This window comes from Aphelocoma coerulescens, chromosome 12, assembly GCF_041296385.1.
Source record: "Aphelocoma coerulescens isolate FSJ_1873_10779 chromosome 12, UR_Acoe_1.0, whole genome shotgun sequence".
Lineage (NCBI taxonomy): Eukaryota > Metazoa > Chordata > Aves > Passeriformes > Corvidae > Aphelocoma > Aphelocoma coerulescens.
The window spans coordinates 12,382,802-12,400,140 of record NC_091026.1 but is presented as its reverse complement, the minus strand read 5'-3'; the positions used below and the strand labels follow the sequence as shown (position 1 = coordinate 12,400,140).

The following is a 17,339-nucleotide window of genomic DNA, read 5'->3' as shown; positions in this document are numbered from 1 at the left end:
AACGGCGGCGCGGGCCGTCCCCGGACCGGCAGGGGGCGCCGCCGGCGGAAGCGGCGCGGGCGGAAGAGGCGCCGTCACCAGGTAACGGGGTCGGTGTCGGTGTCGGGGCGATGAGCGGCGGGGCCGGGCGGCGACGGCGCCTGGTTCTGCACGTGGACCTCAACAACACGGTGGTGGTGGCGGACACGGTGACGGGGCAGGCCCCGCGGGCGGCGCTCAACACCTTTCTCAGCACCGTCACCTGGGGCCGCGCCGGGGCCGCCGGTGAGCGCCGGGGCCGGGGGTACGGGGGACCCGGTGTGACGGTGGCGGGGGCTGAGCACGTTCCTCTCTTCCAGGCGAGTGGGAGTGGGTGAGCGACCGCCCGTCCCTGCGCCCCCCGTGCCCCGGCGCCCTCAGCTACTACAGCCGCCACGGCCGGGACCCCGCCTTCACCGAGGCTGGCCCGGGCCGGCGCTTCCGCGACCTCCACGCCCGCCACCTGCGACTGCTGGAGTGGCCAGGCCGGCCGCAGGACGCCTTGTCGGTGCCAGGGGAGCCCGGCAAACGCTACCACCTGATCCTGCCCGCCTTCTTCCGCCTCCTGGACGCGCTGCACCGGGATGGCAGGGCCTTCGCCGTTGTCTTCAGGACCTTCGGCACCGACCTGCCCCGCGCCCTGCAGGCCGTCAGCAGCGCTCTGGACGGGCAGCACCCCCAGTTCCCCGCCCTGCGGGACCTGTCGGTGAGTGGCGCCCTGAGGGTCCGTCGTGATGGGGAAGGGCAGCCGGGTGGTCCCACGGAGCCCCCCTCCGTCAGACTCTTCTCCAGCTGCTTGGCCAAACTGCTTTTTAAAGCACCGGGTTCTCTGGATGAAGCTGTTAGCTGTGGGGGAGCATATGTGTGCAGATCCTATGTGGAATATCCTCTTGGGATATCCCGAGTTGGGCAGAGCATGCCTTCTCCCGAGGCTGCAGCAGAGCAGGCCTCCCTGGCCCAGAGGGGATCGCAGCTGCACTCTCCTGCCACTGGCAGCACACTGGGCAGGAGTGCTGGGAATGAGCTTTAGAAGATGCTTCAGTTATTTCTTGGAGTGTTTTCGTGTAGCAAAGATTGAAATGGGGGCAATGTGCAGCTAGGAGGTTGTTCCTTTCCATCCCTGGGGAGGTCCTTCCTTCCCATCCCTGGGAAGGGGATGATTTTTGGTTGGATGCATCCCATGCCTCCTCCTGCCATCTCCCCAGCACCATCCTCCCACACTGTGGTGGTGGGGAGTCCCCACCCTGCTGCTCGGTGTCTCTGCCAGTGCATGAAACCTGTCTGCTTTGGAAACCTGTCCTTCCCCATTTTCTGTGGTCCTGCAGCTCCCTGTGGACCTCACCCCTGGCCAGATACGCTGCAGCAAGCGAGAGGTGGTGCTAACACGGGGAGCAGAGCGCCTGGCCACCCGGGAAGACAGAAAAAAGCTTTACAGCTACTTCAGCTCCTTTGAGGGAATTGGAGGCTTCCAAGACCACTTTGATTGGTGAGAAACAGGGCATTAAGGAAGTGAATTGGGCATTATCTTCTTTCCTGTGATTCTCTTAGTTTCCAGGATAGCTCCTAGTTTTGAAGTCTTTATGCTGTTGGGGTCCTTATCACTTAGACACTCCCCATTTTGCCTGTGGCCAGCCTGACGGGACTCTCACGCCATTCCTGAGGTCCCCATTCCCTGGTGTGCATCCTGCTTTTCTCCAAAGATTCCCTGATTTGTTTCCTTGATGCAAAATGCGTCTTTCCCAGGAGGCCTTGGGCAGCAGGACAGGACGTTCTCTGTCCTGCTTCTCTGGCTCAGAGGGTGCCCTGGGCCTGCAGTACAGTCTGCCATTACCTGGGAGCTGTCACCCTCTCCCTCCCCTGACTGTTCCTTCTCCCAATTACTGTTTCAGGTGGGCCAGAAATCAGTTCTCTTCCCAGGGTGGGAAGCCCCTGTGGATAGACCTCCATGATCCTGACGTTCACCACATCTTCATTGATGACAACATCCGGTTGGACGATGCGGATACCATTGTTCACCCCCAGGTAGGTGTCTGAAGGCCCCTCTGGCACCAGCAGCCTGTCCTAGGCGTGTCCCTGGTGAGGTCAGACATATTTTGTCCCCTTTACATGAGGCTGTAAAGGGGGAATCAAGGCACAGCCTTGGCATCACTGCATCCAGTGTCGATAGCAGCGATGCACAGGGAGGGTGAGATCAGGCCTCAGCAATGCACAGCAGGTGGTGGCTGCCTCTGCTCCCCACCGAGTCAGCCCCATGCCTGGAGGCAGCAGCGCTGATATCCGGGCTGCCAGCCCTGTCACCCATCTGAATGAAAGGGCAGTGTTTGTGGGGAGCGCACTTGGGAAACAGAATGTTTATGCAGACAGAACTGCCTGGCCATTGGACAGCTGTCAATGCTCAAACAAGAGCTGCAGGTCCATGGGCGAGCCTCAACCCCTGCCTATTTCCATCCATACGGAGACAGTGCAGGGGGGAATAACGTGGCAGTCAGTGAATTGTCTGCAGTGTTTGCCAGGCAGCCCAGGAATGGCAAGGGATGGGATGCTCATTGGATATTCCCTTCCATACAAGCTCTCTCAGCGTATGGATTTGTAGTTGGTGGCAGGAATTGTCATTGCCTGGACAGACCTGTCAGGAATAGAGTTTGGTCTGTGCCATGCCTGGTTGAGGGGAGCTACTGCAATGGCTGCTGCGTGCACATCTGCAGCAGCTGGAGCATGGCTCACACAGCTCCACTTGCTGCATTTCAGCCTCAGGCTATTTGTCTGATCAAGGAGTTCCTCCTTTGGCATTGGTAGCCTGCACAGCTGGTCAGTCAGGCTGCTCTGCCAATCTCATGGCAGCCATGCAGCCAGCCCTGGGTCTGCTCCCATGCTGGGTCACACAGGTAGGATCCAGTTATGGTAGCAGCAGACTGCGTGGGAGTCTGGGCAGCAGCCAAGCATCTTCCCAGCAGGGCTCATCCTCACTGCTGGGACCTTGCTGTCCTGCAGCCAGGATCAGTAGGTTGAATGCCATTCTCCCCTCCTCTTGCGTCACCAGCTCTGCAGAGCTGTCCCCATATCAGTGGTGGTGACAGAGCAGCACTGGGAGTGGAACAGATTGCCAGGTGGCTTTAAGCAGGCCATGGTGAAGATCAGAAAGTGAAGTCCCTGTTCCCTGCTTTGGTAGCTAAAGGAAGAGCTGTTGGCAGAGGTTTGCCTGGAGTTATCTGCTCCACAGAGCCATTTTCTTCCAGCTACATGGTGTGGCCTTTCTCCTTAAGGGAGCACCAGGCCCATGTGTGACATGCTGGTTCAGAGTCAAAGGCACTTTCTGGGAGAGGGGGAAGTCTCAAGAAACTTCACCTTCTGCTGCTGGAGTGGAGTTAGGATCACCCTGCCCTCTGCCCCTGACACACAGCCAGCATGGAGGTGCCTGGCTGAGAGGAGGGCAGAGCGCACCATAGGGTGTGTGCATTGCTGCCAAGCTCTGCTCTCCCTGCAGGTGTTCTCAGAGCAGGGCAGCAGCAGTCCCAAGAGTGTGCCCACCTCGGAGCTGTACAACATTTGCCTGGTACAAACCAATCTGCTGGAGGCCATCGCCGATGAGGACTATTTCCTGCACTGTGTGAGGACATGTGAGGAGAACTACGACCACTACCTGGCCTGCATGGAGAAGGACACCCCAAGCCAGCAGTGGGATGGACAGTGATACCACCTCATGGAGCTGAGTGGCTCCAGACTGGGACACCTCTCGCTTCCTGCTGCATGCAGGCAAAGTCCCAGGCAGGCTCCTGCTTCAAGCTGTTACCTCTCCAATGTGCGATGTGGGCGTTCAATCTTATCAGGAGCCTCCATGAGCAAACACGAGCATCCTGGGAGCTTGTGTGATGGGATTCTTGGAGGAAATGGTTTTCCATTCCTTGGCAGCGTTGCCCATGGTGCCCACTTCTGTGTGAGGGCTGGGGCTCACCGTCCCCCTGCAGTCACCAGGCAGGTCCCTTCCACCATACTGTGATGCAGGCAGCCTCGCAGTGTTCACACCTCCCTTCCCGCTCCTTCAGGGATGGCTGGTGCAGAGCAGGTGCCAGGATGAGTGCAGTGTTATCAGCAGCATTCCCAGGTGCCATTTGTGGTGTGGTGTTCTTGGAGGATGCCTTGTCACTTCTGTCTGTTTTTAAAGCAAACCTTTTTAGCTCATTTCTGTGTGAGTTTCCTGCCTGCCCTTGGCTCTGCCTGTGCTGGTGGGTGGGAAGCGCCTTTCCCAGCGTGTTCATTTGCCTGGCTCAGCCAAGTGGGGACAAAAGTGTTGGTGGAGGGTTTGAGACCCGTGTGCACCTTTCCTGATGCTGCTGAGAGACCCCAGCAAGGTCGTGCTCAGAGTAGGGCTGAGCTCGTGTTCTGTCCCTGCAGTGGTGACAGGACAGGGATCCTCTCCAGGATAGGACGGTGGGTTCTCGACTCCTTGAGCCCGGCCTTGTGTGACTCTGGCACCAGCAGCGTGCAGCAAGGGAGCGAAGAGCCAGGGTCTCTTCAGCCCCTCTTCCTGTGGTGGCTCCTTCCCGGCGTGGTGAATGCGGCGAGGGCACGGCGGGCCGGTGGCACCGGGAGGGCCGGGCGAAGGGGAGCGGGGCACGGCGGGGGGGGCCGGGGCGGACGCGGCGCCGCCCCCACCGGCAGCGGGCGGGCCCGGGGCGGGCGGCGGCGCGGAGCGGCGGGGAGAGCGGCGGAACGGGCGGAGAGGTGAGCGCGGTCCCGTTCCCGGTCCCTGGCCCTATCCCGCTCCCGGTTCCGGTCCCTGGGCCTGTCCCGCTCCCGGCGGCGGGGCGGAGCGGAGAGGGCAGTCCGGGCACGGTGGAGCGGCCGTCCGGGGTTGCAGGCGGGAGTCCGGGGAGCGCCAGGCGTGCGGGCGTTGCAGCGGGAGCCCGGGGAACGCCGGTGGCTGCGAGCTGTGGGCGGGAGCCCTGTGGGTGCGGGCTGCAGGCGGGAGTGCGGGCAGCGCCGGGAGTGAGGACGGTGCGCCGAGAGCAGGAACCTGGCGGGATCCGGATTGTGAACGGGAAGCCTCTGGCGGGTACGGACCCGGGGGATGCGGGTAGAGAGCCTCGGGCGCGTGAGAGTCCCAGTGAGTGCGGGTTGTGTACCAGCAGCACTGGGTAGTGGGAGCCCGGGGTGCGGGAACCTCAAGAAACAGGAGCTCCGGCAGGTGCGGGCAGAGAGCTCCAAAGAGTGGGAGCCCGGAGGGGGCTGACAGGGAGCCGTGGGGCGCAATCGGGAGCCCGGAGGGGGTGGGCAGGCAGCCCCGGGGTGCAGTGCGGAGCCCCGCAGAGCAGGAGCTGTCGCACCGCCGAGGGGAGCTGGCTAGCTGGGGCTGGGGGAGCGGTGGGTGCATGGGCGCTGACTCGGATGCTCTCCCCGCAGGAGGCCGTGGGCCGGACCAGTGCCGAGCCGGGCCGGATGGGCGGCACGGCAGGGCCAGAGCCCGGGGACCCCCGGGGCGGCTGAGCTGGCCCATGGCGGCGGGCGCGGGCGCCTTCGCGTGGGCCACTTTCCCCGCCATGCCCACGCGGCGCGTGTACTGCAGCGCCGCGCACCGCGACGGGCAGCTCTTCGTGCTGGGCGGCTGCGGGGGCGGCGGGCGAGCCCTGGGAACTGCCGAGGTGCTCGACCTGCCAGCCCAGCGCTGGACCACGCTCCCACCACTGCCCACGCCGCGGGCTGGCGCTGCCGCCGTCGCCCTGGGCAAGCAGATCTTGGTGGTGGGCGGCGTGGATGCGGCGCAGAGTCCCCTCGCCTCCCTTGAGGTCTACCACGTGGATGAGGGCAAGTGGGAGAAGAAGGCGGCACTGGCTCAGCCCTCCATGGGCATCTCAGCTGTGCAGAGAGGTGAGGGATAGAACGTGTTGTGACTCCTGCTCAAAGTTTGCCGGGCATCCTAGGAGTCTTGGCACAAAACAGCGTGCCAGGAGCCAGGGTTGGTCCCTGTATATGGTGCCCATGTCTGCTCCCTGGACAGGGATGCTCTGGCATGGACCAGGCTGCAGCGTGGTGGGCAGGGCAGAGGAGATGTCAGGACAGTGGTGGGAGCAGGCAGGGGTGCCGGCCGGCTGCACTGGAAGCAAGAACAGGATTTGGCAGTATGGCTGTGTTGCCATGGTGTCTCCAGGGAGATGGTACTACCGAGAATAATTAGAGAGAATGGCCTTGTGCTCTGCTCTGTGCCTGATGGATGGGGTGGAGAGGGGGGCCAGAGGGTGCCAGTGAGGCCAGGGCGTTGCCAGGCTCAGGCCTGGCTGGACTCACTGTCCCCCAGCTGCCCTGGAGCAGTGTCTGGCTGTGCGGCTCAGCAGTGCCTGTGCTGCTTGCCCTGGAGGGCATGGGGGGAGCCCCAGCCCTTTGGCGCTGCCAACAGATCCCCCTGCCTCACTGCTGCCTCTTTTCCAGATGGGGCTGTCTACGCGCTGGGGGGAATGGGTGCGGACACCTCTCCCCAGGCACTGGTCCGTGTCTATGAGCCAGCAAAGGACCACTGGCAGCCCCTGCCCTCCATGCCCACCCCGTGTTATGGGGCCTCTGCCTTCCTGCAGGGCAACAAGATCTTCGTCCTGGGTAGGTGCTGCTGGGGCAAACCAAGCATCCCCTGTGCCTCTGCCCTCTCCTTCTGCTGTTCACAGGCCAGAGAATGACCTGGTGCACCCCAGGGTGGCTCCATGCTCCCCAGTGCTGCAGCCAGTGGGCCTCATCCTGCTTGCTGAGCACACCAACAGTGCCAGCTCAGGGCACTGGCAGCCACAACATCTCCTCTGTGCACAGGGGGTCGGCAAGGCAAGCTGCCCGTCACCGCCTTCGAGGCCTTTGACCTGGAGACAAGGAGCTGGACGCGCTACCCCAGTGTGCCCAGCCGCCGCGCCTTCGCCGCCTGTGCCATGGTTGATGGGGTTGTCTTCAGCCTGGGCGGGCTGCAGCAGCCAGGGCCCCACAACTTCTATTCCCGTCCCCACTTCGTCAACACCGTGGAGATGTTTGATCCTGCGCAGGGTGAGCTCCATATCCCTGGGTGAGGTGGGACCCTCATCCTGTGGGTCCAGGATGACTCTGTGAGTTGGTGAGGGGTGTCTGTGCCTGAGGGACATGATCATCTGTGCTCTGAACATTAACCCCTTGCACCCATGGTGAATCCTGCCCTGTGCTCCCTGGTCCCAGGGAGTGATTAACCTGGGGGTGTCCTGGCCTTGGTGTGTAGAGAGGAACCCCAGTGGGCAAGGCTCACTCCCTCTCATACCCAGGTGTGTGGAGAAAGCCAAGCCGCACCATCCGTATGAAGGAGAAGAGGGCCGACTTCGTGGCTGGATGCCTGGGAGGAAGAGTGGTGGCCGTGGGTGGCCTCGGTAATGCTGGGGGTAGGCGCGTGGCCATGTTCCCATCCCCGTTCTTTGTGGCACATAAGTGATCTGCATGGCAGTAGGGAGGTTGGCTGTGCAAAGCCAGGGGGTTACTGCAACACTGTCTGCAGCAACATCTCTATGTGCCCTCACAAGTGCTGGGGGGACCCTACTGCCCTGTCCAACAGGCTGTCCCACTGTGCCCCTTGCCCCTTTCACCCCCCAACCAGGCTTTTCCCAGCTCATGTGCAGCATGCTGGGCTCACACAGCCCATGGTGGCTCAGCTCCACTGGGCAGGGCTGCAGTGCTGCATCCCTCTCCCGAGAGAGCTGGGGAAAGGTTAGTGCTGTCACTCAGCAGAGGGGATACAGCAGGAAGGGTTGCCTGGGAAGCCTGGTGCCAGCCACAGCACCTTCAGCCCTGCAGTTAGGGTTACCAGACCCCCAAGATCACTGGAGGAATGGGGAATGGTGCTGGCTGCATCCCTGCAGTGTGGCATTGCTCCTGAGTCCTGCTGCAGCTGGAGGTGCCCTCCGCTATCCCTGCAGCATGCTGGCATGGGGAGGGGGGAGGATGAGGAGTGGTTGGGGAGGTAGATCCAGCAGTGTGGCATTAGTGCCAGCATCCATCCCTGTGGGGACTCTGCTAATCCTCTTGCGCCCCCACTAATTGCCTCTGGGATCTCAGAGCCCATGCAGCCCAGGGCTCCTATTGAGGCATCAAAGAGATGTGGAGGGGGAAAGGCAGCGCCTGGGGTGGGGAGAGGGATCTGCACGGGGGCTGATGTCATTCTGTCTTCCACAGGGAACCAGTCCTGCCCACTGGACTCAGTGGAAGGGTTCAGCCTCTCGCTGAAAAAGTGGGAGCCGCTGCCCCCCATGCCCACTGGCCGCTGCTCCTGCTCCAGCTGCCCGGCACCCAGCCTGCTCTTCGTCATCGGCGGTGTGGCCCAGGGTCCCAGTGGCGCTGTCGAGGCTCTGTGCCTGCGTGATGTGCCCTGAGTGGGACCCTGGGGACCAGCCCTGGTCAAGCACCAAGTGCCTGAAGACGGGGACAGGGTGTGTGAGCACCCATGTGTTCACCCAGGGTGACCTGGCTCCAGGAAGCCTCTGTCCCATGATGCCAGGCACCAGAGCAGCTGCAGTTTTGGGAACTCTTCCCAGCTCCTGCAGGCTGTGGCAATGAAGCCCAGGGCAAACTCCTGCCTGGTGGGATGGCCATCGCCAGCAGTGTGGAGGAGCAGCGGTGGCAGGACTGTCGCTGGCCTCACTGCCCTGTCTGGCCCCATCTGTGCCACGGCGTGTCCGTGCCGTGTGTGTAGCAGTGAGTGCTGTGTCGTCGTAGACCCAGTCGATGTCTCATGTAGCACAGAGGTGCCCTGTAGCTCAGTGCCTGGGAGGTGACGTAGCATCTCAAATAAATGAAACACGTGGAATTTTATCCCACTGGAGTTGTGTTGTCTCTGGTTATCCTACTCCAGGGCAGACACATGCCACAGCCTGTGAGGAAAATCCCTCCCAAGGCAGAGTTCAGTGACTCCATACTGTGGAGGAGGGGTAACTCTTGTTCTCCCACCTCCAGGGTGAGTGGAGCAATGTGATGCAGAGATCCAGCCCCTGTTTGGAGAGGATGAGCTGAGCATTGGTTGTCTTGCCTTGGCACAGCCTTGTTCCTGCTTGATCTCCTGTGGGTGAAGAGGCTGTGGGGGGTGAAGGCAGCAGAGGGAGAGGGGCTTTTGTGGAGGAAGCAAGGGTGTGAGAGAGGCAGAGAATGGTGAGGGCTGCCAGGATGTTACAAAGAAATAAGAGATGTCTAATGTCAGGGTTCCTGGGCCCTATCCAGCACCACAGCCCCATCTCAAAGGATGGACTGTGGCTGGTGTGTGGGAGAACTGGGTCCAACTGTGTCCAGCTTCTGTAGGCAGGAGCACTGCAATCCTGCTTGCTAATAACCAGGAAGGGAATGTAAGCTCCATACTGGTGGTGTCTGTGGGTGATGTTTAGGGGTGCACTGTGAGATCAAGGGGGGGTGACACTTGAATTACCCAGTGCTATGGGCTCACCTGAGCCTTGCTGCTCTTGGCTCCCCACAGAGTCCCACACCCAAAGCAGAGAGCAGGTGAGGAATTTGATCTTTCATTGGTACATTAGAAAGATCTCACAAGTCCAGGTAAATATCAAGTACGGATGCCTGACCTTTTAGAGAAGACAGCCAGCTTGAGCCTTGGGTGGGCTGCAAGCCTGTAGAGACAGGAAACTGAATCCCAACAGAGTGTGGTAGAATCGGACACACCGCTAGGGCAGGCTATGCCATGTCCCAGGGGCATCACAGCATGGGAAAAGTTGGAAATTATTCATAAAAGAGCATTCAGAAGACATTGTCATGTTGCTGCTCCATTGCCTCTGGGGCCCACCTGGCACAGTGATCCTGATATGCTGCATGGCTGTTTGCCCGTGATTTGGGAGGAGCAGCTTGGGATACCTGGGCTGGTGGTACCTCAGCTGGAAGCATCCCTGCATCTGCCTCTGGAGTTGCCATAGAAACCACCACTGTGCCAGAGCCAGCATCAACAGTGAGCCTCAAATTAGAGCCAGGAGGATGCGCTGGCAGCCAGGGAGGTCAGTGGTTTGTGCTGTGGTGGGGGGCTGGACAGAGGGACACCTCCTCTAAGCACAATGTTCTCCAGCCTTCTATGAGTATTTCACAGGACTCCCTGACCTATGCTCAGCCCTGGTGGGCTTGTCCTTCTCAGGGTCCTGGAAGGTGACAGACCCCTTGCTGCCACTTTGGTACATCTCCCCACCCTGACAGCTCTTTCCAGAAGCCACCAAGGCATGTAATAATTCCACCCCTGCTAAAAGTTTAGTCATGGGGGACCCTAAATCATGGAGCTGCATTGAAAACACAGGCCTGATTAATAAGCCTTTTCCTCAGGAGCATCGCATGAATGGGATAAATCAAGACGCTGAGTCACCAGCAAATTGACATCCCTGTGTGCCAACTTCACACGCTCCCTGCTGCTGATGCGGTGCCCAAGGCTACTTTTCCAAATTCAAGGTGGTGGCGGCTGCAAGAGCCAGAGGATGCTGGAGGGCGAAGCTGCAGCGCAAGACCCCCTCACTGTTGTGGTGTTTCCAGCAGTGTCTTGGTTTGAAAGACAGGTGTCTGCCAAGGAAGGCAGGAGCCTCCCTTGAAATGAAAAATGCAACCCCCTTCCCTCCAAAGTATTATAATTTTGAAATTAAGGGGCTTTCAGGAAAAGATATGAGGAATAGGAATAACAGCTCTTTACTATTTTTTTATATATATGTGTGTGTATAACAAGGCAAACAAACAGCAATAACTGTGGCAGTAACAGCAAACAATCCCAAACCCAGCCCCAGCCTTCTCGGCTGTCGGGCCCTTTCCCCTCGGGTGCAGTTCCGCTCGCAGCCGGCAGGGGCGCTGGCGGCTCCCGGTGAGCAGGGCAGGTGCGATGGTTCCCCCGCGGCTGCAGGGGGCGCTCCGGAGCGAGCTCGGGGAGCACGCGGCAATGGCGGCCTGGGATCCCGGGGAGGGATGGGACAAAGGCTTCACAAACCCCTGGGCAGCCGATCCCGGTGTCCGGCCGGACCCTCGGGAACAGCAGGCTGGAACGGCAGGGACGAGCACAAATCCCAGGTGGCAGATGAGATGTATCAAACTCCGGAGCTGCAGCGGGAATGCCGGGAGGTCTGGGCAGGCAGGGCATGCGGGGCTACAGAGTAGCAAAGGCTCAAAGCAGCAACAGGGGCAGGGTGGCCACAGCCCGGATTCCAGCGGGGCAGGGAAAGGCGGGCTTGGGAATCCCGGGGTTTCTCCTTGAGGCACAGAAGCAGATGGTGAACAGGTCCCTCTTTTAGTAAGGTGGGGTGTTAGGGTCCCAGTGCAACAGCCGCTCCAGTGAGGCAGCCGAAAGCAGAAGCCCGCAGCGCTGACGAAATCTTTCCACAACGATGGCAGCGTCCCTCCGTCCCAATGCCGAGAACACCAGCCCGCCCGGGGTGTACCCAACCCCCAGGTGAAAGAGAGTAGCCAGTTGGACCCCTCCCTCGTCTTTTTGTTTTTCTTAAACACCCAGTAATTTGTTGCCCTGGCAACATACATGGGAAAAATTATTTAAGAGAAAAAGAAAACAGGAGAACTCCTAAAAACCCCAACAAGCTGTAAGGCTGATGATCCCTGCCCCACAGGGGTTTGCCCCTTGTCAGCAGCACTTTGCCTCCTGTGCACACACTTTCCTGGCACATCGACCCACCGGAGTGCCTTTTGGCTTGGCTCCTCTACCCGAGGGGAGCAGAAATCTGTGACCTCTCATTAAGCGTGGATTTCTCGTTCTTTTCTATCTCTGCTTTTGGGTACAAGACCAGAATCCCATTTGAATGAGGGGAGAAAAGTTACCAAGAAAATGTCCAAGGACATCTCTGGGATGGAGAGATGAGGGTCCTGACCACTTTTGCAGACTAACATGTTATTAGTGTTCTAACATGAAGAACTCCTGTGAGTTTCTAATGAAATGTGCTATGAAGTTAAAAAAGTTGAGTGATGTACCAAGCATATTGCTGTCTATCTCCTGGAAGCTTCTGCTAATTTTTACTAAAGGAAAGACTACAAGGATCTGGCCACCCTCCCTAATGCTAGAAGCACAGACTGTTATTTCAGATATAAGGAGAGCTATGAGCTAGCACTTGGCAACGTGGTTAATCTCCCCAGAGCATGTTATGGACGGGGGAGATGGAAATGGAGGTAGCTGTCAGACCTATAATTAAAAAAATATGTTTCCATATAGAAATTTCTTTCCGTTGTCAGGAGGGATGGAAATACAAAAATCTCATTTATCATATTCCGCAAACTCACTAGATGCTCACACCAGAAGGCTCCAGCCACATCAGAAATAGGAATAGCTCTTTCTAAGTACCTAAAATAACACCTCGAGCCTTATCATCAGTGCACACAGCACCGGCAATTCTGTTTCTAATGGCAGTGGAAGTATTGTAAATGGGTACAGGACTCTACAATCTCTTCTGCAGGCAGATCTGGGCCAACTTTTCAATCGTGAGCAATAAAATGGTGGAAAATCACTGTTTATGATGCAGTGCCATATAGGACCTGGATGCACAGCAGGGCTCTTGGCAGCAGTGCCATGCACTGGCCTGTACTACAGAGCTGTAGGCAGTTCAGGAGCAGAACAAGGCTTTTATTTACTTAAAAAGTGCAATAAACATCAACATTTCCATCAGCTTGGCTCTCTAGAGGAAGGTTTGCTTTCCAGCCCATGGCTGCCTTGGACAGCCCAGCCACTACCCCATCCCTGAAGTAGGAACACGTCCTAGAAAATGAACCGGTCAGAGTCTTCTCATTTAGCTGGGAGGTATCAAGCTGCCTTGATTAATCCAAGCTATTTAAACCAATGCTAGTGCTATAATGTCAAGCAAAAACAATGCTGTGAAGTCACTCCAATAAGCTTTTTATGGGTAAAAGGCCAGAATTTAATTTTTTTATCTGAAGTGAAAGCTTTATTTACATAGGATTTGATTAGGAAACCAGATATATGCATCAAGAAAGCCATTGTTTTGACACCCCTGAGCTCCAGGTTGCCTTAATATTAAAGGCAAAAGAGAATAAAGGGGAATGTAAGTAATTCCCCTGATCTATTCATGAATTTATGTCAACCTTATTTCTGTGGTGGTTTAGTGCTTATGGAATATTTTCAGAGCCAAGAAACAAACATTTTAACTAGTATTGAAATAGTTTTGAATTAAAAGAGGAAAAAACAGGCAAGCAAGCATGCCTGTTTTACATTCCTAAACATGGGGGTTACGGAACCATAAGGCAAAAAATCCAGTAAAACTATATTTGAGAATGTTTCTCTGGGGAGTGTTTAGATTATGGTTATTTTTGTCATACTTCTGATGGGTGAAATTAAATCCTTCTGCATTTCTGCCAGAGGTATTTACATGAGAGACTACACAGCCTCTGGAAATGAAGGAAATGGGTGCTGTGGCTGCCATGCTCCCATGGGAGCAATCCTCAGTGAGCCAGGTTCCAAGCTTTCAGCTTTCTCTTCCTCCCAGTGCCCTGTGATGACCCCCTATGCCCGGGGCTATGCTTCCAGATGAGGGACAAGGGCTGGCTTGCAGAGTGACTGGAGCTGGGGCTGATTCTGAGTCCATGGACACAGGGTGAGATCCAGAGACCCCCCCAGCCTCAGGGTGAGATCCAGAGACCCTCAGCCCTGAGGTGACCACAGGGACCCTCAGCTCCAGGAAAGGAGCCAGGGACACTCAGTCCCAGGGTGACCCCAGGGACCTTCATAGGACCTCAAGGCATCTCAAGCCTCGGGGTGAGGTCCAGGGGCCTCCAGCCTTAAGGTGAAATCCAGCGACCCTCAGCCCCGAACTGATCCCAGGGACCCGCAGCCCTGAGGTGAAATCCAGGAACCCTCAGCCCTGGGGTGAGACCCAGGGACCCCCAGGCCTCTCAAGTCTCAGAGTGCAACCCAGGAACTCTCAGCTTGGGGAGACCCCAAGGACCCTTGGGCCCAGATTGACCCCAGGGACCCCCAGGCCTGGGGTGAGGCCCAGGGACTGCCCCAGGGCACTGAGGCCCCTCAGGCCCCACAAGGTGGGCAGGCCCAGTGGTCGGCTGCATCCCAGCCCTGTGGAGGGCCCCAGGCCAGGCCTGCCCTGGGCCTGCAGGGCCATGTCCCCCTGGGCTGTCCCCACAGCCACAGGACACAGGTGGCACTGCCCTGAGAGGGGCTGGTCATCTTCTTCCATCTCCCTCCTCCCTGCAGGGTACTGTGACACTATGGCTGCTGCTGGTGGGGAGAGGCCATGAGGGTCAGAGCCATGGTGTTGGCTGGGGGCTCCCTGCCGGGGTGTCAGCCCTGAGAACAACATGAACTTCAACATCTGGAACATCAAGGAGATGCTGAGCACACCGACAGCCCTTGGGTGAGCATGAGTTGGGGGGAGATGGAGATGGGATGGGGTGTGAAACCAAACACTTGGCAGGGGTGAAGGCAGTGATGTGAAACATGTCCAGAACTGATCTGTGGCTAATTAGGGAAATCTAATGGGAATTCATTAGCCTACCCTGGAATCCTATTTATGCCCCCAGCCTGCCAGCACTGCCATTAGATCCACCATTGCTGGGAATCTAAAAATCAGCATCCGCTGGAAGCTGTACCCTTGTTCATTCAGTGTGTATTTGGGGAAGCCCTGTAAACTGTCCTCATCTCATTAGATAAGTTAAGTGTTCCTCTTGCCCGTGCAGAGGACAGATAGAATGAATCGTGATGTGCAATATTATTGCACATTATGTAACTCAAAAATTATTCCATATCCTGCATTTATACACATGGCTTGTTTTTTTCCCAGCAGAAACCAAAGAGCAGCTAGAACTCCCCACATCTACAATCTGCAGTGAAACAACAAATATTCAGATGTAAACATCTGGAGGGCAAATATGTAAGACAAGCTGCATTTTGTACTTCAGAGCATCCTTTGTATCACAAGGCTAAAAAAGGCAGTGGGATTCATCCTCTGTTTGACTCCAGACAAGCTAATTGACAAATTTGGTGCTCTGAGCCTCTGTTAGTTAAATAACCCACTTACATAACTAACTTGTTCAAATTCACAGTTTTAGTCATACTGTGTCTTTGGCCAGATGTTACCACAATGATGGATGATAATGAAGACATAATAGTAATTTTCTTACCCATTATAAAAATGCTTGTCCTATATATGAATTAATTAAATTTTGTACAGATGCAGGGGGCAAAGGGGAGCCAATTCAGGGAAAAATGTATTTATATCTGTCATAGTTTTGTCTTTATAATTGTGTGTTGTCTTCTTGGTACCTGCAGATTTATTTTGTTTGGGTTTTGGGGGGTATGTTAGTTTTCACTAAGTTGTTCCTAAGTTTGAAAACCTGTGACTATCTTTCTGCTCAGAGACTGAGGAGGGAAAATTTAGAGAATATATTAAAAAGACAGAATATTATATATAAAATATATAATTACATTTTTATATTATATACAAGATATATAAGATATATTTAAAAAATATATTAATAATTCTGTGGAGTTGTGCCACAGGGAAGGAAATGAGTGGAAGAAGCATAGATGCCTGTTTGGAAAGGGATCACTTGAATTTCTTCCTCTTCCAAAGTAGCCTATCACCTACAATGTCTTCCCTTGTAACTCATTAATTAATACAGGAAGAAAATATAGGCAAGATTTTAACACCCACTCCTCAGCATTCCACATTTTTTGCAAGTGAGTTCAAAAGAGTCAAATAGGGCATAAAACATTACTGGAAATGCAGCTGGGTTTTTGCAGGAGGTAAGAAGAGGGAGAAAATTTTCTGTGGACAATTAACTTTTTCAAAAGGAAAGAAAAGTTTCCCACAGGAACATGTGAATGTGTGTGTGTATTTGACATAGGGGGGAAAGGTGTTGATTACTTTTCCCTGGCTCACTCCTGTTACTAGAAACCTTTCCCACCACAGCAGGGTATGCTGTTTAATCCCCAGAAAACTCTTTCAGGGAGCTTTAGAAATGAAACATAAAATCAGTGTATAATCTAGGCAGAGTATGACTCACTCTGTGAGTTCTGTGCAAGTTTGAGTCAGGGTGTTACTTCTGAGAGCAGCTGCCACCAGGTCCCCAGGAAATGCAGAGCTCCAGTGATGCATTGCTCTCGTGGCCACAGCTCTGCACAAGCCCAAAACTGCTCTGGGTTTTATTTGTTATCTGTCAGAGACACAAGTGCTTCTCTGGAGCCCTAACAGCCTGAGAAATAGGGTGTGGGCAACCAAAGTCCCTGTTCCACCTGGTTTTATATATGAATATTTACATAATAGAGATACTAGAAATGCAGCAGAGGGAAGATTATCAGGTTAGACAATAATTTCAGGTGCCAGTTATTTTAGAGGGTGGAAGGGGGCCACATGACAGCTATACTGGGAAAGCTTAGGCTTAATTGAAGTATATTGACAAAGGACACAGTTTTTATGGATTGAAATGCCAGCCTTCATTAGAGAAAGTGCCACATTAGAGCAGTGCTGCCGCCTGCCCAGCCAGGAGGGCTGGCAGAAGGAGATCACAGATGATGCAAGAACAGCAGCCACAAAAGCAGTGATGCTTCAATCAGCCTTTGATTGACTGGATAAGCATCACAGGGGTGTGATGCTGAAAGTAGATTTTCAGAAACCATCAACACCTGCCTCGACCACAGAGCTCGCAGGGGGAGAGACATATCTTGCCTTGGCCCTGAGCTGAGCACAAGACCCATGTTCAGGCTATTTACTCTTGTAGTGTTACCACGAGAGTGGCAGTAGGGAACTGGAGTCAGTATCTGCAGGAGCAGCAGAAGCCAAAAAATCCACTACTGTTAATTAAAAAAAAAAAAAAAGACACTGGAATAGTAATAAGAAACCTCATTAAAAAATAAATTAAACTGTGCAGCCAGAAGGGTTAAATGCTTGCCTGAGGCAGAAAGATTATTTAGACTTGATTATTTAGATTTGATATTGAAGTTATGAGAAATTTCTTGTACCATGAGAAAAGAAGTAACTTGCTAAATGCATAAAAGCTACTCATATACTGACTTCCAAAGACATCAGAAGCAGAGAGCCTGCCAGAGAGTGTGTAAGGCCAAGAAATTATGAAAATATTAAAGAGGCATTCAAAACAGATGCTTGAAGTTAAAGCCTACTTGGGCCACTACTCTCTACAATTTATTTCTGCTGTTGAGAATAGCTTCCAAGTTTAATAACCTCATTCAATCCATTATCCCATGAAATTCCATCCTACATCACAAGGTCACATATTTTGAAGTTGCATTTAGGTCCAAAAATAAGCAGAAACTGAAGGAGACAGCCAGGACAAAGACCAGGAGAGCAACTGTAAAATTCCAGAGCCTCATAGGAATGAGA

General features: G+C 55.1%; 2 protein-coding genes across 4 annotated transcripts; both read left to right on the top strand.

Annotated features, from left to right (window-relative positions):
• The first annotated feature begins 87 nt into the window (after nucleotides 1-87).
• LOC138117720 (uncharacterized) lies at nucleotides 88-4,197 on the top strand. Its single transcript, XM_069028270.1, has 5 exons — nucleotides 88-264; nucleotides 339-724; nucleotides 1,344-1,504; nucleotides 1,908-2,040; nucleotides 3,503-4,197. The coding sequence occupies exons 1-5, from the start codon at nucleotides 111-113 to the stop codon at nucleotides 3,707-3,709; spliced, it is 1,041 nt and encodes a 346-aa protein (XP_068884371.1). The 5' UTR covers nucleotides 88-110; the 3' UTR covers nucleotides 3,710-4,197.
• A 485-nt stretch (nucleotides 4,198-4,682) lies between these two features.
• Nucleotides 4,683-8,820, top strand: KLHDC8B (kelch domain containing 8B). 3 transcript variants are annotated; one of them, XM_069028239.1, is made up of 6 exons: nucleotides 4,683-4,740; nucleotides 5,419-5,883; nucleotides 6,442-6,606; nucleotides 6,811-7,035; nucleotides 7,284-7,397; nucleotides 8,185-8,820. In XM_069028239.1, the coding sequence occupies exons 2-6, from the start codon at nucleotides 5,511-5,513 to the stop codon at nucleotides 8,379-8,381; spliced, it is 1,074 nt and encodes a 357-aa protein (XP_068884340.1). In that variant the 5' UTR covers nucleotides 4,683-4,740; nucleotides 5,419-5,510; the 3' UTR covers nucleotides 8,382-8,820. The 3 variants fall into 3 exon arrangements, with proteins under 3 accessions (XP_068884340.1, XP_068884339.1, XP_068884337.1); XM_069028238.1 differs by lacking the exon at nucleotides 4,683-4,740 and adding an exon at nucleotides 4,989-5,071; XM_069028236.1 differs by lacking the exon at nucleotides 4,683-4,740 and having other exon boundaries at nucleotides 5,427-5,883; nucleotides 7,284-7,385.
• Nucleotides 8,821-17,339: the final 8,519 nt, after the last annotated feature.